This window comes from Carassius auratus, chromosome 31 (assembly GCF_003368295.1).
Source record: "Carassius auratus strain Wakin chromosome 31, ASM336829v1, whole genome shotgun sequence".
Lineage (NCBI taxonomy): Eukaryota > Metazoa > Chordata > Actinopteri > Cypriniformes > Cyprinidae > Carassius > Carassius auratus.
This window is the reverse complement of record NC_039273.1, coordinates 6124278-6147218: the sequence shown is the minus strand read 5'-3', so window position 1 is coordinate 6147218 and position 22941 is coordinate 6124278. Positions and strand designations below refer to the sequence as shown.

Below are 22941 nucleotides of genomic sequence, written 5' to 3'. Positions count from 1 at the left end.
CTGTTTTGTGATATCTGGAGTTAATTTTCCACTCAAAATGACCCATTTACACTCGAACAATATCCACTGATTGTTACTGTCATTGTGTATGTTTTACCAAGTCTCTGTGTTCATTTGCATGATTATGTTATTGAGTGGACATAGCACCTTCAAAGGATGACAATCAGTCTACTTGCTTTACGGTACATGTTTGCAAGTGAACCACTTGCTTTAATAGCATGGTTTTTTTTTTCCAGTGCCACATTGTTTGAGTAGCTAAATTTTTTAAACTCTAATTGACGGAAATTGTATTCCATGTGTTGCATATTTAAAAATAATAATAATAATTAAGCAGAAATTACTTATCAAACTCCAACTGGCTGTGTTAAATGTACTTTTTTTTTTTTTTTTTTTTGCTGAACATACTAATTTTGTTAGGTAGTTGTGTTTAATCGCTAATGGAAATGTCCATAAAATTATTTCCTAATGTCCTTGTAGAAAATTACCAGTTAATTTTTATTTTCCTTTCTTTTAGTTTCCCCAGTGTACTTGGAATGAACAGTAATGTGCCAGAGCTCCAGATGCTTCCTTTGTATTATATTTTATTATATTCGTATTTGTATTATATTCTTTCCTTTTTCCATAAAGGGGTGAGGGCAAAATCATCCATGACAAAAAGGTGATGGGGACGTGTCCCCTCCGCAAATGTAAGCTAAATGTGGACTACTGTAAATGTGCTATTCCTCACTCTAAATGCTTCATTAATTCCTGTCGTTCAAAGGACACACAAAAGGGAAAGTGAAAAAGGTAGCATCTCCCACAGTGTGAGGAGACAGAGGCCTCACCTCAGGCAAACACGCCTGGACACTTCCATTAGCTTGATGATGCGGGAGGGTCATATGTTTTTTTTTTTTTTTTTTTTTTTTTTTTGTCCTTGTCAAGGTCAGGGATCTGTAAAAAAAAAGAATTTTATTCACTCAAAAAGAACAGGGCAAAATTACAGGTGAGTTTTATTGAGGAGGGGAAAATGTTCAGTAGAAAGCACAATTCCTTTCTCTGTGAAGTGGCAGACATGTTTATGAGAGCTTGTTTATTCATTTAAGAAATGATACATTTCACTAGAGTAATTACCACAACATGGGGTAATTAGGGAGGTGGATTGGTGTCTTGGCAGCAGTCAACCGAAACAACAGACCTAGCCACACTGCCATGCGTGTGACAGGCCTGCCAAAAGCAGGACGTCATGTTGGTACGGTTTCTGCTACAAGAGGGGAAATGAAAGCTGTTCCTCTGGCACGTGTTTACGTTGCAGATCTAATGAGCTCAGTGTGGGAAGTTTCTGAAAATAAATGAATAGCACACATTAGAGATAATGTGGACCTGATGTGTTCACACCTGTTTTATGATCTAGATTCATGTTCCACATTGTGGATTTTGAGCTTTTTAAGACTTCTTGTTCTTCCTTCTAGAGAGGATTATTCGACATGGGCCAGTGTTCACCCAGGAGCCCAGTGACAGTGTTTTCCCTTTAAGCGCAGAAGACAACAAGATATTTATTAACTGCAAAGCCAAGGGAAGTCCAGCACCACAATACAAGTATGACCGTTTTCCTCAAATGAAAATATAGTTGTTATTTTTTTCTTATTATTATTTATGCCTGGAATAAAAAATAATAATAAGTTGGATTGACATTTGAACATCATATATTGAAAATTCAGTATTTGTGACAAATTGGCATTGACGTTCCATGATTTTAATTACTCTTTTAAACAATATTAAATCATATATGAAGAAACAATTTTATTTTTAACAAGAATTTATGACTATTGTTTAATTTTCCAGTTAAGCTTTTGACTCAGAAATGTTAAAAACTAGTAATTTTTTATTCATTTTTAATTCAGTTTTAGTTTTAGTAATTTTAATACTTGTATTTCAGTTATTTGCCAAGGCTACCAACTTTTTTTCTTTTAGTTTAGGTTTTTTATCTACAATTTATATATATATATATATATATATATATATATATATATATATATATATATATATATATATATATATATATATATATATATATATATATATATATATATATATATAATAATTAATTTTCAAAATATATATATATATTTTTTTGATAACTTTTCTGCTTTTGGATTGATTGTAAATTTGATTCTCGGTTTAAAGAGCCAGTAAGATGAAAATTCTAAGCTTCCTATCACTGTTTATAAGTCCTGTACAAGAGGTTTAAATCCATCCAAGGTTAAAAAACATTGTCATTTTGTCAAAATATCATTTTAAAATTACCTCAATTCTCAGAGATCCCCAAACGGTTCACGCGAAGCTGTTCAAAAGATTCAGTTTCCTTAAACCCCACCTTTCGGTAGCATACTGTGTTCTGATTGGTCAACTGACATAGTCACTTTTGATTGGTTGTTCCGCACACAACTTCACCGTAAACGATGCGTTAGCATCTTTTTGGGGTGAATTATGTCCTATTCCTCTCATCGCGAAGCAAACAGTAAAATAAAAAACTTGAACAGTCTTGTTGCTTTTTCTTCTGTGTGAATCTGAATAGCGCGTTCAGCGCGGGGGCGTGGTCTCATTAGATATAATGAAGGGAGACGTGAAAAATGGACATTGCGTTGTTTTCATATGGATTACTTTAATCACAGAATATTTTCGTGAATATAATACAGAATAGTTTTAAAGTAGACATGTCAAGCTTTCTATAGATATCTCTCTCATGTCTCTTTGTTGAGTATTCACGGAGTTACACTTCATTTTAATGACGTTTTTATAAATGTAGATCAGCGCAGTCAGGCTGCAGACAGCACACATACTGATAAGACGCTCGGGAGAAAACAAACACATAACTATATAATCATACTTACAGGTTGTGATTCGGAGATGCTTGTTGGTCCAAATAAAGTTGGCAATGAACCCTCTTTTATGGCCAAATGCTTTGAAAATCCCGCCTTGAACTCACCGAGATTAGAAAAGCAGTCATCAGTGAAATGTTGTGAACACAACAAAAGGGATTTGTTGTACTGCTCTGGTATTGTGGTAAAAATGAATTTTAGCCATTGGTTCTTCTGATCTTCATTCTTTGGCAGTGAAAATAAAACAAACTTGCCTTTACAATTAAAAACACACTGTCTCCTCGACATGATGCTATCACACAAAACAGAGCGTCTGTGTGTGTGGGGGGGGGGCAGCTCAGAGTTCGGTTTCTCCCAAGACGGTAGACGGAGATTATTATGCCAAGTGTTGTAGTGACGTACATAGAGATGGGCAAAAGATTTGAAATCTATAACGACTCGTTTCAGCGATTCAGAGTTGACTCCTTACTTTAGAAGCCAATAACTTTATAAATCGTGTACTTTTTGGTTTAATTACTTTGCACATTGTTTACACTGATGGACAGCTATATCATACACTGTAATACAAGTCATTTTTGTTTTCCCATCTGTGTGGCTCTTTAAATAATGTCTTTGAAGTACACATAACATATTTGAATGTCTTTATGCTTCTTGCTTCTATGCTATATTTCTTGCCATCATCATCCCATGCTCACTCCATCTATTTCATATTTAGGTGGAAATTCAACAGGAAAGATCTTGATATTGACTTGGACTACAGCCTTGCTGAGGGAAACCTTTTGATCAATAACCCTCAGGCAACTAAACACAGTGGTGTTTACCAGTGTATCGCCACTAATGCATTTGGAACCATCCTGAGCCGAGAGGCTAAAGTGGAGTTTGCATGTAAGTGCAAATTAAACTGTATGTTTTGTATTTGTGAACATTTGTAAATGGCACCTGACAGTCTCTTCTGAATTTGATTACTATTACTTTGATTATCTTTATATATGTATCCTTTGGAAGCTTAAATGCATGATATGTAAAATGCACACTATCTTATCTTTCATATATGGTCCATTAGTGGGCAAGAAATACTTTCCTCCCTAGATAAAGTAGGCTTTTAAACTAACAACTATATTTTCCTATCTGGAAGATTCCACCAGGAGATGTCCAATGGTGCTATCTAAAATGCAGTCTGTCGTGAAACATTTAATCAACAGATAATCATAACAAAGAAGCACTGCCTCATTCATATTGTGTATACATATGAAAAAAATTGCTTATTCAAAATTTCACATGTAGATGTGTCTTTTCAGGTCTAGAGTTATGCAGGAAATTGTTGAAGGACTAATTTGTGGTACTTCACTTGTAAAATTGACCTTTACAAAGTTGGAAGAAGCATTTTCCAAATGATTTACTTCCTCACATAGTCATCAGTTCTGAAGTTTTGAAGAATACATTTTTATTTCTTGATTTATAATGAGGAAAGCTTTTGATTGTGTTTTTTGGTTTATGATTTTTGTCCTAAAATCTTTTTCCTGTTAATGCATTTAGCGAACCCTTTTATCCAAAGCAACTTATATCGCATACAAGATGCAGGGAATTGAAGCCTTTACCAAACATGTGGTACTTTACTGATATAAACTGATATATGTGCCATATTTTATGACCACATATTTTATTTTTCAAAAGCACATTTTACCTTGGTCTACTCTAATCTCTATAATATAGATCTGACAATATGTAATTAACACAGTTACCCTCTGACATCTACGACAACAATTTATTTTGTATTTTTTTTACACCACTTGCAAATTCTCACAATTTTTTTATTTTATTTTTGTGTCTTTTATTTACACAAATCATTTCACACATGCATATATTCATGAGGCATATTATTTGAATAAACACCAAAGTTTAGCCCAGTCTGGGATGTCATTTTTGCCTGTCCCTTCCAGTGCTGTATAGTGGCATTTCTAAAGGTCTCTGCTCTGTGAGTCGTCTGTTGCACATCTGTATGATGAAAAGCAATGGCGATCCTATTATTTTGTTTTCGCAGACCTGCAGAATTTCAGTAGCAAGGCCAGAAGTCCAGTATTAGTGAGAGAAGGACAGGCTGTTGTGCTCCTGTGCGGTCCGCCACCCCACTTTGGAGGTACATTTTATTGTATTCTGTATGAATTTGAATGTTATTTATTATTTGCATCAGGGGTTTTTTTCTATTCTTTAAAGTTGTCAATACTTTTCCACTTTACCTCATATGAATCGTAAAAAGCAAGAGTGACAATTGTTCGCAAAATCTGTTGACCTCTTTCCACAACACTTTTTTCTTTTCTTTTTTTTTAATAAATTTAAGCTTTGTGTATAGCCTGTGGAATAATGCTAAGCAACTCCAAGGTGAGGAATTCACTGCAAGTGGCAAACCTCTCTCCATTCTGCTCACTTAGTATGTAGGGTACATGCAGGTTCAGATTTGATCTTAATCATCTCAAATTGTGAGCAAATCAAGTTTTCAAATGACTGGAGCACAATGGCTCACATTCTTGCATTCATGCACCAAGCTCTTGGCATTTAGCTTCCCCTCCTCCTTCTTAATGGCACTTGTGCCCTTGTGGTCATTTGGAAAGGTTATTTTCTTAAGCCTTGGCCTTCTGTTGAAAGGTAAAAATGGCATGTGGTGGCTGGTTTAAAGTGGCGTGTCTCTTTATCCCCCGGTCCAGCTGTGCACCTCTTCTGTGTACAGCTGATTAGCAGCCTCTCAAAGAGCCATGCATAGATCCGCCAGAGGTGCAATTTCATGCAACCGCACCGCCGTTCTGTCATTATGCCACATTTCCAGTCATATCAATGCTCTTAAGTGACCCACACCGTCCCTGTTCCCCGCTGCCACCCTCCACCCTGTTTTCTATCTTCCATCCCTCCTTCTCCCACCACCCATGACTGTTTGCCACACTCTGTAATCCGAGGCTCTTTCACATGGATAATGCTTCATGGGAATGAATACAATGGCTAGAGACCGCAGCTCAGGCCTTGAAGATTTTTTTTTTTTTTTTTATGGGGGGGAGGTGAAACCATGGAGGTCTATAATACCTGGGAGATTCTTCATAGAACCATTTAGACAAAAAGGAAAAACTGCCTGTAGATTTCATGAATGGGTTTGCATGAAGCCACACATCTGGAGAAGAGTTCAGAAAGCATTCTGCTTCATTGAAGGTTCTCAGAAGCATGTGGTCTCTGTTACCCTTGGAAGAAGTTTGAAACAAGCAGGACTCTTCATAGAGCTGGCCTCCTGGCCAAACTGAGCAATTGATGGAGAAGGGCTTTGGTTTAAGTGGAGACCAATAACCTGATGGTCACTCTAGTTGAGCTACATGATCATATGTGGAGATGGGAGAAATCTACAGAAGGAGAAACATTACTGCGACACTCCAGCGATCTGGGCAGTACGGCAAGCCATAATCCTCTCTTCGGTCTTCAGACATGAAAACACATTTAGAATTTGACAAAAAAATAAACACCTAAAGAACCCACAGACGGAGAGAAACAAGATTCTCTGGTCTGATGAACCCCATTTCCCAGCATCATGTTTGAAGAAACCAGCTCTGCCCAGCACCTGCAGAGTACCATCATAAAACTGTGTACTGGTAGCAGCCTCATACTGTGGACTCAAGAAAAGCCCAATGCACCATAATATTGAGATAATGAAAACATAGAGACATTCAGAACCTCAGACTGGGCAGCAGGTTCAACTTCCAACAGGACAATGACTCTAAACACACAGCAAGATTGGCTTATAGAGAACTCTTTGAATGTCTTTGAGCCTGAGCTCTAGAGAAACCTGAAGAGGGAGAGAGAGAGAGAGAGAGAGAGAGAGAGAGAGATAATTAATTATAATTATAAATATTATTTCTTTCTGTCAAAAAAAAAGAATGACTCTAAATGTAATGTGTGTACGGTATATACTGTATATATATATATATATATATATATATATATATATATATATATATATATATATATATATATATATATTACATTTAGTGTGTGTTTGTGTGAATTTCTTCTTTTTTGTTTGAGTAAGGTGCACAATAAGAGTTAATTTTGGTTGATTGCTACTTTAATATGATTTTGATGTTAAATTACTGTTAGTTGTTTTCTAGACAAGTTGGAACAATGAACTGAACTTTGTGAATTTCAGAGACCGCTCTCCATTACTGCCCAGTAACTGTTACCTAAAGTAAAAATCACCTCTTTTTACTCATAAATAGCCTTGTTCATTTGTCTACTCTGTCACATGGTTTCAGATTATAGTGGCTGTGAATTGGTTTCCTATGAGACTGAAAGCCTTAAGCACAGTGCCCAGTAATGACGAGAGGTCTCTCACCTTGTCACCACTCCATTTATGATGGTTTTAATTCACCTTTTTCTGTCTTGAAGCCAAATGGTTCTTTTTCCTCGGTGCTGTATACTCTTAGATATGCTATTTGAACCTCAAATAGCCCTTATCAATCCACTTTTCAGCCATGCTAACCCCTTTCTGTCCTCTAATAAACGCTGCTTAATTTGATACTTTGATACTTCATTTCTTACCACAGACCTGCGGTCTTCCTGTATTCCTGTCTCATTAAGAAAGAGTGAGAGGTGATATGAATGAATAGAAATACAAGAAAAATGATGAAGAGTATTACAAAATTAGCTTATATCACATAAAGACTGTTAAAAGCTAAATAATTACATTGAAAACCCATTCATTCGCTTTGTGTTGATTATAAACAAATTTGCTGTAAATATATTTTACAATATATTACGATAAGCACAAACTTTACTTCTTCATGTAGATGATTTGAATTCAATATTAATTTTTATAACGATGTCACAAACCAAAAGTTGTTTTGATGGCTGTTTTAATTGTTTTAACAATAGAAGGGTTATTTTAGATAAATATGCCATATGCCAGCATAATTCAAATACACATATTTTGCTTTTATGAAAATAAATAGGGCGTAGTTTGTCAAAATTAATGGTTTAATTATTTTTTTTGTCTTAAAACTTGTTCTAGAAATGTTCAATAGCATCAGAATGCTTTGCATGTCACACTATCATCTTACATTGTAATGTTGTGTTTATTTGTAATCATGAAGAGTAAATGCAGATTTTTAGTTGTTTGCAGAGCCAGAATATGCTTTTTTCATGGAACAATATTAGTTTTCAATATTAGCTCCTGTTGCTTGTATTGTTTTAACCTTGTTATATATAAACCTTCCCACAGCTGAGCTCTAACAAGATGAGAGCATACGCATCTAAATTGCATCCACAAAAAATAAATACATTTAAAACCGTTTTCAAATATTATATTTCATAATGCATCAAGCTATATACTTAGAAGGGTATGCAGCATGTTGACTATATACTGTACCTGAGTTGGTAAAAAATTGACTGTCATCTGACAATTTTCTCCTCAGAAATCAGATACTCCTGGATATTTAATGGCCGCCCCAGCATTGTTGTTGGGGACAACCGACGATTTGTGTCCCAGAAGACTGGAAACTTGTATATTGCAAAAGTTGAGACATCAGACGTGGGCAACTACACGTGCGTGGTAAGGAATGTGATGACCAATACAACCGTCTACAGTTCCCCAACTCCAGTGGTGCTACGTCGGGACGGTGAGTAGCCTGGAGGAACTGCTAACAGCGATTAATCAGAAGATTTCAGCATTACGGTGTTTGCTTTGCTGCCACTCAGAGACATAGCATTTGTGCAGTCATAGTCTCTGAGTGTGTGTGTGTGTGTGTGAGAGAGAGTGAGAGAGAGAGAAGGAGAAAATATTCTGCATTAAGAAGGAAGACTTCAACCCTCACACACACACACACGCATATACCCTGGGAGGCTCAACATCACCAGTCATTAGTTTCTGTTTAATATTCACCCAGACAAGGTATATGAAGTAGGGCGGAGAGGTTTTGAATATCTTGAGTTAATGTGAATATTGAATATTTTTATCTGTGAATAATTTGGGCACTGCTGAACTCTTATTACTTTACTAATTCATATTTCTTACTTTTCTTTGCGTTTGATCTACATTCCCTGCTGAAAATACCATTTTAGGCCAGCATAAATTTACATAATTTTTTAGTTGGTGCAGGTCGACCAGCATAGCCAAAACCATCATGATATTTTTGCTAAAGCTGGTTGACTAAGGGAGTCTTTTTGGCAAAGCAATGTCAACAAAACAAGTACCAAAAATGTAAGTTGACACAGTTTTTTTTTTTTTTTTTTTTTTTTTTTTCATTATAATTATGGTAACTTACTTAATGTAAGCACTGTTATGTTATGTCATGCAATATATTTTATGTCTTTTTATATCTTTAAATGAATATGTTTTTCATAATACATACATATACTTTATATATATAATTTGGTCAGTTTTTTAATCATTCTTTTTGCCATTAATATTAAATAACATGTTTCGTTGAACACTGAAATTATAGTTAAAAATATATAGGATATTATTTAAAAAAAATTGAAATGTAAAGTTGTCTGTTACAGTTTTTTTTTAGTTTTGCTTGTTTAATAAATAGAATAGTATAATTATGAGTCAAATGAATGAAAATTAAATGACAAAAAATTGTCAAAAGACTATGAATCTACTTGAAATAGGAATAGTGTTGTTAAAAACCTAGTGGGAACATGAGCATTCAACATTACATATGCTGGTGACCAGCCATTGTCTTTTCAGCAAGGTTTCCTGGCAAGCTGCATGTGTTGTGAACTTTGTTATATGCCTTGTGTGCACATAAAGTGATGTACGTATATACTGTGAATAGTTATAATAATTTCTGAATTGAACCGTATTGGTTTTACCCTAAAAGACTAATGCTTGTGTATCCTAATTTCGCAGCTGTGATGGGGGAATATGAGCCAAAGATTGAAGTCCAGTTTGAAAAAATGCTTCACGTTGCCAAAGGATCATCGGTTCGACTGGAGTGTTTCGCTTTAGGAAAGTAGGTCTCTGCTTTACTAACAGATGGACTCCTTGCCTCCAGAGGGTTGCATTGCTAACTGGGGACTGCCACACTTGGCACATAGTACATCTTAGCAGTTTATTTAAGAGAAATGTCTCAGAAATAACCAGAATCCTTTAATCTTACTGAAGTACTAGGAAACAGATGGAGCGGGGAAGGCATTATTTTTAAAAACAGCTGCAGACTGTGATCCAGGGGTGAGACGGGGTTCTGGCCGGGGATTGTCCACAAGTAATGTGTTAAGGGATGCTGGGATACTTTAGGGCTATCAAACACAGAACAGATAGGCTGTCAGGCCATTTATTTTTATGTTTTATTTGTTATTTAGTTATTTATGAATTTAATAAAGCTACCATTCAAATGTTTGTAGTCGGCAAGATGTTTTAATGTTATTGAAAGTATATTATGCTTTTGTTTCTTAAAAGTACTTTATTATTGTAGTATTAACTATTCTATTCAAGATTATTTGGTGAATATAACATTTAAAATAACTGGATTTATTTGAATTAGATCTCTTTTGAAACTGTATAAATGTCTTTAGTGTCACTTTTCATCAATTCAATGCTTCCTTGGTAAATAAAAGTCTTTAAAAAAAAATCTAAAACATTCTAATCTAAAACATCTGAATGGGTTGTGTATTTAAATATTCATTTAATGAATGGCTAATTACCCTAAACGTTTAATAAACATTAAACATACATGCAACATACATGCAAGTGACGGGAGAATACGTCAGAGTTGAACTGTAATTATGCAGAAATGGATTGAGTATTATTTTGACTAACTAGGAACATGATGCTTTGATGAATCATGTTAAGCCTCCATAGATCATCTTTGCACAGTCTGATGCTAACATGGTCTCTTTTCTTGACTTTTCTCAGTCCAGTGCCTTCTATTTCCTGGAAGAGAGCAGATGGAAGCCCCTTCCCAGGAAAAATGAAGATAAATCACTCAAATGGTGTCCTAGAGATCCCATATTTCCGTCCAGAGGATTCTGGACTTTATGAATGCGTGGCTGAAAACTCCAAAGGACGCAGTATTGCAAAAGGACGTCTTGTATTTCAAAGTAAGGTCCAAACTGACGTAAGTAGATATAGTCAATGGTCAAAATACTAACTGGATGATAATTAGCCCTTTTTGGAAATATCAAGACAGCCGTGTCCAGAAAACTGTGTGAGTGCAGAGTATTTTTCACAGTGTTAAAAGACCTTTCTTTATCTCTCCTATCCACGCAGTGTTTTGCCGGCCATCATGATTACCGCAGGAAAATCAATAAGAGAAATTTACATTTTTAATGAGTCAGATAACAGATCACATAGCAACCTGTGGTAAATGATAAATAATGAAAGAATAGATTATATTGTCAATTGTCAAGGCAAGACTAATTATAATGGCTACAGCAGGCATTGTTTAGTCTGCACAGAGAGTCACAATATATGCACTGGTACTCTGCTCTTCTACGAGAATGAATGTGCACAGAGTAACCTCATTTTTTGGTGGTTTATAAAACACAATGCTTTCATCACTGTTGCAATGCATTTCAAGAGAGAAAGTTCAGAGAGTCAGATGTTGGGTGCAGACCTCTGCATTTGTATTATAGTAGTTCATTGCTGTCTACACAGATGTGGAACAACTACAGTGGTCGCAGACTCTGTATGATGCAAACACGGCTATTGAGTCTGATCTTCACTGGGAGTGCAAGGCTAATGGAAAACCTCAACCGGTTTACCGATGGCTCAAGAATGGACAGTCTTTGGTTTCTCAGGTAATAACACTAACGACCAGAATAACCCCCCACTGCCCATTTTACTAAGAACTGAGACTTAAAATATGCTGATTGTGTCTCAGAGTGTACATGTTGAAATGTTTTATGCAGAAATATAATGTATCAAGGTCATTAGTGGTGACAGTTTTTTTAATGCTCAGGACAGAATTCGTGTTGATGGTGGCGGGTTAACCATCTCCAACATGAACCTGATGGATTCTGGGATGTATCAGTGTTTGGCTGAGAATGATAATGGAGTTATATATGCAAGTGCTGAGCTTAAAGTTGTGGGTAAGCATCTTTCCATGTTATCAAAGAACCCTTCTTTTTTTCCACATGAAAATATCAAGGATTTTTAAAATTTAGATTTTCATACTTGTAAAAGTCTTGGGAATTAATAGAATTTGGTGAACATATAAATTATGTTACTATAATAAATTATAGCTAATAGAGAAATAATTGATATGTGGAAAACCACTGCAAAAATGCCCAGCAAATCAAAATAGGAATGATTTTGTTCGTATTATTATTAGTAATCATGAAAGTGATCGTGCACATAAATTTTAGCAACTGAAAATATTTGGTCGAAAATTAACCGATCATCGTTTCTTTTTTACTACAAGCTAAAACATGAAATAAACAGAATGTATGTTTAAATAAACAGTACAACTTACTGAAATATATTATGTCTTATGTAATTACTCAATCAGTGTTTCATCCGCTGAAAGATGGCAATAACACAGATTGTAAACATTACACTTGCCTCAGGAAAGCCATTCAATTTCCCTAACTTCCTAAGACGACAAAAAAATACACTTTTTGCTAAATATATGCTAAAATCCTTATATTTTATTTAACCTGTGAGTGATATGGTCATTGTTTAATATATGTTTGAAAAAATCTATTATTATTTTTTTTATTACAGGCACTATTTAAATGTTTTTACGTTTCAACAATGAACTGGAGTAGAAACATAATTATATAATTAAAAAGTTGATATAAATACTTTTGTGCTTTATGTGAAATTTGTAATTTTTTTTTATTTGAGCGCTGATTATTAAATACAGTATTTTCCGGACTATAAGTCGCACTTTTTTCATAGTTTGGCTGGTCCTGCGACTTATAGTCAGGTGCGACTTATTTATCAAAATTAATTTGACATGAACCGAGAGAAATTAACTAAGAGACATGAACCAAGTGAAAACATTTACCGTCTCCAGCCGCGAGAGGGCGCTCTATGCTGCTCAGTGCTCCTGTAGTTTACACTGAAGACATAGAGCGCCCTCTCGTGGCTGTAGATGGTAATGTTTTCTCTTGGTTCTAAATAAATGCGACTTATAGTCCAGTGCGACTTATATATGTTTTTTTTTCCTCATAATGAAAATTCATGTTTTTGGCTATATGAAAATTTTCATTTTGGTTTCATGTTTATGCTGTTTTTAATTTCAGTGCATCACTAAAAAGTCATGAAAATAAATTAGTCAAATGTGTGGGAACACTGGTATTCAGTATTTCTAATGGTGAAATATGTAATATGTGAAATAAACACCCCAAATCCCTCGTCTTTCAGCCTCTCCTCCAGACTTCTCAAAAAACCCAGTGAAGAAGACCACTCTGATCCGGATAGGTGGGGAAGCTATCATCGAGTGCCGACCGCACGCGTCCCCCAGAGCTTCCTACACTTGGAGGAGAGGCAGTGAGTTCCTAAAAGACAGCAAGAGGTACAGGTCAGCAGACCGGTCACTAATGAAAGGTGCAAAATGATCCGCTTGCTCTCCTGTTGTCCCCTGAACCTTTGGGTTTGTTTGCACTGCAATAGTGCAGGGTTCTGGTGAAGAGTCTTAAGGCACATTCACACAGGGTACTTTCTTGCATCCATCTGCATGGTTTTTAATAGTATAGTTACATTTATGCCATAATATCCTTTTTCCAACAAGCATTGTGGATTATGTTTCCATTTATATAATTTATGTACTGATAAACACAGGCATTGAAACCTCTGCTTTCCCCATGTTGGGTGAAACAGAGGTTAAATCTACAGTGCATGTAGATAAAATGTAGGATTTATTTATTAATTCATTTATTTATTTGTAGTGTTTGTAGGTTACATTTAATCAGTTTTAAAAGTATTAATATATATTTGATACCATTCAAAAGTTTTGGGGCAGTAAGAGTTTAATTTAATATTGTTATTTATTTTATTTCATTTTTATTTATTTTTTACAATTTAAGACTTTTACGGAAGTCTAAATAATGCTGATAAATGGAAAGAAATTTAAGTGCTTCAATGGAATCTAGTTGGGCTCAATTATATGTTTCAGATAAAACCATCAGCTGTGAGGTGGAAAATAATGCAAAATGAACATTACGTACCCCCAAAAATAACAGTTTAATATTTTATAATGAGAATGTTTTTTTCAACTTCCTCTTACTTTCTCTCCCTCAGCAGTCATTAGCATCAGCCCACTGTGTGATGTTTTACAATATTATAATTTTTTTTTTTTTGTCCATACTGAACACAGTTGCTAAGCCACAGATGTTGCACATTTGAAATCAACAGCATCCTTCCTGATGACACTTTTTACACAAGAGTGAGTGCCTACTGGAAGACTAATTAATACACCCCTGGTTCTGCCTCTGTCCTGTGGGGTTTCAATTGGACAGAATCGTTCTAGCATGGTCATGTCAGAACAGGTGGCAGGAGGGACGCGTGTATGATCTCCAGTAATGGATGGGGATGGAGTGATAACCAATGGGAACTCACTCTGTGCACTGTGGTCCATCTGGACCTGAGAGAGAACACACATGCCATGACTCACTGATGCTGCACAGGGTCTCCATGGAGTGATGTAATTATTGGATGAGAGAGAGGGGGAGTGAGATTGTAAGTTAGAGTGAATGGAGGAGATGAGACAAGAGGTGCAAGACTGTATATCAGATACTGTCTATCAGAGGGTCAGGGTAAGTCTCAGAGTGCGAACGTACAATATTCCTAACTCCATACTTCACAGTATGTAATCTATGCTGCATACTGTTGTTTTGTAGCATATGCAACAATATGCAATATTCCGAAAATATGTCAGTGAACACCGTGTGTTCTTAATTCAGCAAGTGGCATCTTGTTATCATTTTGGGAATTTTGCAGTTATTTTCAGGTTTCGGGTAGAAATGTTTTAGCATTTGACATCTGTCAGAATAGAAATGGACATTCAAGTCAAGAGCACTTCATTGTGGCATACATTATTCCACATTGTGCATACTATTGTTTAAGAAATAGTAACCTCTATGAAACAATATGCATAAATAAACAGTGCATGTTTAAGCAAGTGGCATCTAATTTTTTATTTGGAAATATGTATTTTAGTTATTTTCAGATTTTAAGTAGAAATATATTAAAGTTTAACAGTCCACTCAAATTTGTTGAAGGAAATGGGGGTCAAGTCAAGCGCACTGCATACATTGTTGCACATTGTGCACACTGCATGCTATTGTTTTAGAAGTATTAGCCATGTTGCAATAGTGACCGCATTGAACTGTGGGATAAAGCTTTACAACGCAATGTGCTCTATTGTAATATAGTGTACAGGTGCATCTCAATAAATTAGAATGCCGTGACAAAGTTCATTTATTTCAGCAATACATCTCAAATTGTGAAACTTGTGTATTAAATAAATTCAGTGCACATAGACTGAAGTAGTTTAAGGCTCAATCCCAATTCTATTTTATACCCCTTATATTATATAAATGATATAATCCCTTATAAAATATTCCCCTAAGGATTGGGACACCACTATCATGACGTCACATGCCATCATTCGTCGTCTAGCTCTTACAATACACACATATACTGGTGTGCATTAGAGCCTTTAATTATCATTCTGTATTAATGAGCTGCTTACTGACACACACACACATATCGAAAATCGCGCAGCTCACACATCCAGGAGAAAATAAACTTGTCAACGCTGCCCCACGACTTTTATTAAATAGTTTAAATACTGAATCGCTTCATTATATTTTCCAGCAGCGAGAGGATACAATCGCTGTTTTTAAGTAAACTCACTCTAAAAAGATAAACGCACAGACGCGAATGCAAGCAACCTCCATTCTCTCTCTCTCTCTCTCTCTCTCTCTCTCTCTCTCTCTCTCTCTCTCTCTCTCTCTCTCTCTCTCTCTCTCGGATAGGCAATATTTGAGAAAATGGTTTAGCGATTTCTAATTATTGGGGGGATTAGTCTACGGCAGTAATGGCCCTGATCAGACATATGCTGTGCCATTATCATGCAGTCTGTAATGATATGACGTTAGCAAATATTAGCGATTTTTCACAAACATTTCTTTGAGTAACATGACCGTTAATATGAACTCACAATTGAATTTAACATAAAACAAATGATAACGTTTCATTAAAATCTTTATTTATTCCAAAAAAGCTTACATTTGTGTGTCTTTTTGTTCGCTGTAGCGGCCATGTTGCCGAGATATTTCATACCCCTTAGTCTGAAGTGCGGTCCCGAAAAATCTTCGTTTGAAGGGCTATCTGGCCCTTACCCTTACCCCTACCCCTCCAACCAAAAGAGAATCGAGACACCCCTACCCCTTCCCGGGAACGCGCAAAACGGAGGGGTAGGGGAAAGGGGAAGGGCTAAGGGGTAGAATTGGGATTGGGCCTAAGTCTTTGGTTCTTTTAACACCCACCTATTCATTATCTCAACAAATTAGAATATGGTGACATGGCAATCAGCTAATCAACTCAAAACACCTGCAAAGGTTCCCTGAGCCTTCAAAATGGTTGCTTCACTAGGCTACACAATCATGGGAAAGACTGCTGATCTGACAGTTGTCCAGAACACAATCGTTGACACACTTCACAAGGAGGGTAAGCCACAAACATTCATTGCCAAAGAAGCTGGCTGTTAACAGAAAGTTGAGTGAAGAAAAAAGTGTCGTAGAAAAAGATGCATAACCAACCGAGAGAACCGCAGCCTTGTGAGGATTGTCAAGCAAAATGTATGACGAATTTGAGTGAACTTCACAAGGAATGGACTGAGGCTGGGGTCAAGGCAGTTGTCGTATTCCTGTTGTTAAGCCACTCCTGAACCATGGATGATGTCAGAGGTGTTTTACCTGGGCTAAAGAGAAGACGAACTGGACTGCTGCCCAGTGGTCCAAAGTCTTCTTTTCAGATGAAAGCAAGTTTTGTATTTCATTTTAAAAACCAAGGTCCTAGAGTCTGGAGGAAGGGTGGAGAAGCTCATAGCCCAAGTTGCTTAAAGTCCATTGTTAAGTATCCACAGTCTGTGATGATTTGGGGTGCAATGTCATCTGCTGGTGTTGGTCCATTGTTTGTTTTGAAAACCAAAGTCACTGCACCCATTTACCAATAAATGTATGCTGACCAGCTTTTTGAAGATGCTGATTTCATTTTCCAGCAGGATTTGGCAACTGCCCACACTGCCAAAATCACAAAAAGTTTGTTAAATGACCATAGTGTTGGTGTGCTTGAATGGCCAGCAAACTCACCAGACCTGAACCCCATAGAGAGTCTATGGGGTATTGTCAAGAGGAAAATGAGAAACACACCAGGAGCAGTGGGCACTGGGCAGCCATTTATGCTGTGGCGCCCGGGAAGTAGTTGGGGGTTCAGTGTCTTGCTCTGGGGTACCTCAGTTGTGTTATTGAGGGTGGAGAGAGCGCTGTACATTCAGTCCCTGGATGCTTTATCCAAAGCGACTTATACTGTAAATGAGGACAATAGAATCAATCAAAATCATCAAAAGAGCTATGATATACAAGTGCTATAACAAGTCTCAGTTAGCTTAACGCAGTACACGTAGCAAGGGCTTTTTTTTTTTTAAATATATTAAAAAAAAGAAAAAAAATAGAATAGAAAAAGAATAGAGCATACTAGTGTTAGAGTTCTTTTTTGCTTTTTTAATTGTATAGTAAATCAAAAGTAAACCGATAGAATACAAAATGATTAGAAAGTTAGCTCTTTTTTTTTTTAAGAAAACAGCAAATTAAAGGTGTCATGATGCTGCTAAAATACATCATTTGTTGTATTTGGTGAAATGAAATGTGTCTATGCAGTTAAAGGTTAAAAAAACTGATTATATTCCACATACTGTACATTATTGTTTCTCCTCTATGCCCTGCCTTTTGAAATATATCGAGTTTTACAAGACCCATCGGTCTGAAAGGGAAATGTTACACCCCTTAATATATTGTGATGCCCTGCCCTTACAGAGCGAAGAGACATAAACATAAAACCCATTATAGACGTGATCTAAACATGATATCTAGTCGTGTCCTCTTTTGGAAGGCCACACAAAGTAGTTTTGCTTTCTCAATGGAACTGCATCACACACTGCAGCCTTGAGTGAGTGGAGGCCAGTTTGAGTGAGCAGAATCGGACGGCTTGAGAACGGCGTGGCTGGCGGATTCTATGAAGGAGCTATGTTTGGCTTGCGGTAACTCTTTTGGAAGGCTAAACAAAGTAGTTTTGGTTTCACAGTGAAACACACAGTGTCTATATGACATGGCGGCAGCGGCAAAAATACTGTGATGAAAATAAAAGGTACGCCTTCTTTCTTTGTGTGAACATCTGGGTGGCGTTATGCAAATCTTCTCACATGATGATGTAGAGATGTGGGGGCGTGTTAGAACGAGACATTTTAGTGGGGTGTACATGAGTCTTAAATTTTATAAAGAATATCTCTTTGGATTTGAGACTTTAGTCTTTGCAACTTTACAGATCTACTTTATGCACCAAGAGCTTGTACACTCAAAAAAAAAAAAAAAAAAAAGGACAAATTTAAATTGCATCATATGACCCCTTTAATAGTGTACAAGCCTAAGAGGTATTTTAAAAAAAAAAAGTTTTTTTTTTTTTTTTTTTAATAATAGAATTAGAATAGAGAGTGCTAGAATTAGATGGTCAAATAAAGATGCAAGAGATGTGTTTTTAGCTAATTAATGAAGATGGTTAAGGACTGCTCGGATTGAGTTCCATAAAAGGGATTTTGTGCTTCTTTGCGATGGCACAATCAAGTGATGTTCACTTGCAGAATGCAAGCTTCTTGAATACATACAAGTATGAAGTAATGAATTTAGGTAAAGGGGTGCAGAGTCAGTGGTGGTTTTGTAGGCAAACATCAATGCCTTGAATTTTATGCGAGCAGCTATTGGTAGCCAGTTATGCATACTGCAAAAAAATAGTAACTCTATACTTTAAATGGTCAGTAAGATTTTTTTTTTTTTAAAGAAACTGGTGCTTTTATTCAGCAATAACATATTAAATTGAGAAATTTTAACTAAATTCATGAATTAAAAATTGAATCTTAAATATATATGAAAATAGAAAAAAAAATCTAAATATTACTGTTTTACTGTATGTTTGGTCAAATAAATGCATGCCTTGGTGAAGATAAGAAAATATATATATATATATATATACTGTATATATAAAGTCCAAACTTCAGAACACACTGACACCTACATTACTCATGAGAGAAAGAACAGAGAGCTGCTTTGTGGGTAAATATGTGTGATTGTTGAGTCTGAAATATTTTCACAGCAATTACACTCTGATTTAGTTTGAAGAGGTGCAACCACGAACATGTTGCATCTCACACTCTTGAGCTTTTGTTGTAGCCTCACTGTTAGACTTTTTATGATTCTCTGGACATGCCTCAACATGCGAAGAGAAGCATCGATTAGTCATCGTATTCCACAGGGCAGTCAGGAGAGGAAGGATCAGAGACTGATTACAAAGCCATCACGTCTCGACGCAAATAAAAATGTGGCTCTGTGTGGTCAGAAGTTTTGTTCCGTTAGCAAATATCTCTTGCCTTTTTTCATATTGGTTTTGCAGCTCATTGCTCATGAGTCGTCTGGTTGGCGTTTGATATTTTTGTCAATAAATCATAGCAAAGCTTTCGGCGTAAAGCATGTTCTCTGAGCCATAGTATATACATATTTATTTTAAAAAGCTGCAGCTGAAATTGTTTGATTTCTTAGCTGGCAGGTCTGCTGCGCTCATGTTTGATTTGTTCTGGGAGAAGGTCACAGCGTTATATATTTACATTGCTCTATTTATTTATCTATCTATCATTCCTTCTGTTCTATTCCTAGTTATTAAAAGCAAAGCAGCATTGTTTGTTCATGTACATCAAGGTCAATGGAGCACTTCTGAGAATTGCTTACTGACGTCAGTTGCAGGAAGTCTGACAAGTTTCCAGGTAAAATGAAATATACATAAAAAGAATAAATCAAATATATATATTTTTTTTCTGAAGAAAATGCAAGCGGATCAAAAGTCACTAGCACTGTTGATAAGGTGATGTGAATGGTTGCAGAGGTGTTGCTAAGTGGTTGCTAAAGTTTTCTTAGTTTTTTTTTTTTTTTTAACATGACGATAGGGTGGTCTTAATGGTTGCTAGGTGATTGCTTCCTGTTTTAACCCAAAAGAGCCAAGTTTGGGCCAGTTGCATAAACTTAACCTCTATTTTAAGACTATGACCTAACCTGCTAGCAGTTAGCCAAGCAGTAATCAGTTTTATTTTTCTGATTCATATTAGACCATCTAAAGCATGTGTATTATTTGTTTTTTTATTTCTATTTCATTATTTCTTTTGACATTTGAATTTTGCAATGCATAAATTATCACTTGCGTTTACCATCTCACACACCTCTCCTACACAACCTACACAATTTTAGTTATCAGTCTTATCTGCCAAATACACGTTAATACTGAAGGTTGGGGGAGGGTTATAAAAAATCCATAACCTGTGTATGAACAGCCACCACTAGTAAAAACCTTTTTGATGAGAGTGAGAGAATCTGTTTAGTTTGTGCTGTTGATCTTTAGCCATGTTAGCATTTCAGTCAGACACTATCAACATCTCCTCACATGATCCATACAGGCTTATGCAACCACTCCATAATCACATCTGCTCGTGCTGCCTTTTTGGAAATGCTTTTTAATGTGTTGTTAGCACCTTACATGTGTTGGATAATGATAAGGGTGCAGGCAAGAATTGAAACCAGCTTCCCTTTTACATCCTCTTCCCTTTCAAATTATTCTTGGCCTTAATATTGCAGTATTTGCGCATTAATTTGGAGGTTTCATCTTTTAGAATCCCATTTACTGAATGTATCCTGTTGAATACTCTGACTATTTAATTTGAATGATTTTCTACAGTTTTCAGGCTTTTTAAAAATAAACACAAGCATTCCAAGACAAATACTGGTAGTTTTTTTCTTTTTTTTTTTTTTTTTTTGTTATTCTGTCCGGAATAGGCTGAGTCTGGCTCTTTAAGAATTCCTTTTGGGGAGGCAAGAAGGAAGGAAGGTTGCTGTATCCTTGAACATTAAAGCTCTGATCCAGTACCTGAGCAGACTCTGTGTGTCAGAGAACGTGTTTGGGTTAAAGACCATCTTTGTTTATTCTTTCATCTGTTCCAGTACACTGTCAGTTTCACCACCCAAATACTTTTGCACAGTTCTACAAAAATAGTTGAAGATTTTGAATGCTTATAGATCTCATGCATCTCTCCTACTCAAGTCACATAATTTTCACATCCTTTGGAACAAAAGTATATGGGAATAAACTTATATAATGTTTTATATTACATAATATATTTCCATGTATGGGAAATAGTGCTTACATTTTTCAATATACTGCAATATGCATTTGCCATGTATAGCTATATATTGATACATACAGTAATATTCATTACATGTGATATTTATAAAGTTTAATCTTTTATTGTGCATATGCATGTTCCCATATAAATGTGAATGTATGTACACACATACTGTGTATATAAACACTTTCACCGAATGAGTTACAGCATATTTCTAGTTCCCAGCATGCTTTGCTTCTGGCTTATTGAAGGAGAGTGAATCTTTGAAAAAATAAAATACCCTAAACATTTTAATTTTATATATAAATGTATTTATTGTTTAATAAACAGTATTGTTAAAGCAAGATGACACTGGTTGGCATTTATTCCACCAATTTTTATTTAATGTTGCAGGCGGACCATCTCAGAGGACGGCACCCTCAGGATTGCCAATGTTACCAAATCCGACGCAGGGAGGTACACTTGTGTTGCCAAAAACCCCTTTGGTACATCCAGCAGTTCTGGGACTTTAGTGGTCAAAGGTAAAGCACCTTTCACATTTCACAAACAGCACATTTCTCTTGCTTCTAAATAGATGCCTTAAACCGGATGAGAACCAGTAGAAAAACAGTGAGCAACCCAAGCATGAAATTGATAATGAAATATATAGTTGTTTTATGTTCCTGCCGGTTTGACAGAGGTATAACTCATCCAAGCTTTTGTCATGTGTGAGTTATTAGTCCAGCCGCTTGGTGTGAAAAAAAAAAAAAAAAACATAGCCATCCATAGTACCGAGAGCGGACTTCATCCTCGTCACCCCAGTCGCTTTCTGCATGTTTAATTAAAAATATGCTGCTGTAGCATTTTTTTTTTTTACTCTCAATTTACTCTTTTAATAACTTATGGCATTACATATGCATGTTTTTTTGGACACTTTGATGGCTTCAAATAGGGTTATTCAAATTCCGGACTGAATTAAAAAAAAAAAAATTGTGGGTGTTAAATTTTAAAATGTGGATTTCTGATAGCTAGTCAGTGAATCAACAAATTCCTACTGAATAAAACAACCTCTTCTATGACTTTAGCTGTTTTAAGATCCTTTAGGCTGGTCTAGCTGCTTTCCCAGGCTGGTTTCCAGCTGGTTTAGCTGGTTGGCAGTCTAGTCTCCAAACCTGACAGACTGAAAAGTGCACAAAACTCTCATGAATTAATGCATAACTGAAGACGTTCAACACTTCTGCCCTGGTTCTTCCTTTTCTTTTTCTCATTTTTTTTTTTTTTTTTTGACAGAACCAACCAAGATTACAGTCCCTCCTTTGAGTATGGATGCCACAGTAGGGGAGAGCATTGTCTTGCCATGTGAAGTATCTAAAGACTCCACTCTATACCCCATCTTCAAGTGGTTCTTCAACGGAAAGCTCATCGATTTCAGTAGACACGATCACTTCGGGATGATTGGAGGGGTGCGTTTCTGTCAGTCATTATAATTCATAGCTACAAATTCTGTATTCCTGAAATACTGTAGCCTTGGATTCCTCTTTGAAATCATTTGGAGTAGAGGAATGCGTGTGAAGAATGATTGGGTTCCCTTGGTGTGTTTTCTTTTTTTTGTCGAGCTAGCAATGGGGGGAACTTGAGTACAAGGGCACCTGGCTGCTCTCTGAACACAGAGGCACAAATCTGTC

The 22941-nt window shown here is 36.1% G+C and overlaps 1 protein-coding gene across 2 annotated transcripts in view; it reads left to right on the top strand.

The window, feature by feature from the left end:
- Positions 1–22941, top strand: part of LOC113050328 (contactin-4-like) — an 82810-nt gene that overhangs the window by 46073 nt on the left and 13796 nt on the right. The window contains exons 3-13 of one of the 2 annotated variants that reach the window (XM_026213183.1): positions 1449–1575; positions 3574–3743; positions 4900–4995; positions 8303–8506; positions 9742–9844; positions 10747–10931; positions 11488–11630; positions 11792–11921; positions 13201–13357; positions 21671–21798; positions 22547–22719. In XM_026213183.1, the coding sequence (XP_026068968.1) occupies positions 1449–1575; positions 3574–3743; positions 4900–4995; positions 8303–8506; positions 9742–9844; positions 10747–10931; positions 11488–11630; positions 11792–11921; positions 13201–13357; positions 21671–21798; positions 22547–22719 (1616 nt within the window). The remainder of the gene's footprint in view (positions 1–1448; positions 1576–3573; positions 3744–4899; positions 4996–8302; positions 8507–9741; positions 9845–10746; positions 10932–11487; positions 11631–11791; positions 11922–13200; positions 13358–21670; positions 21799–22546; positions 22720–22941) is intronic. The other variant, XM_026213184.1, reaches the window with a different exon arrangement.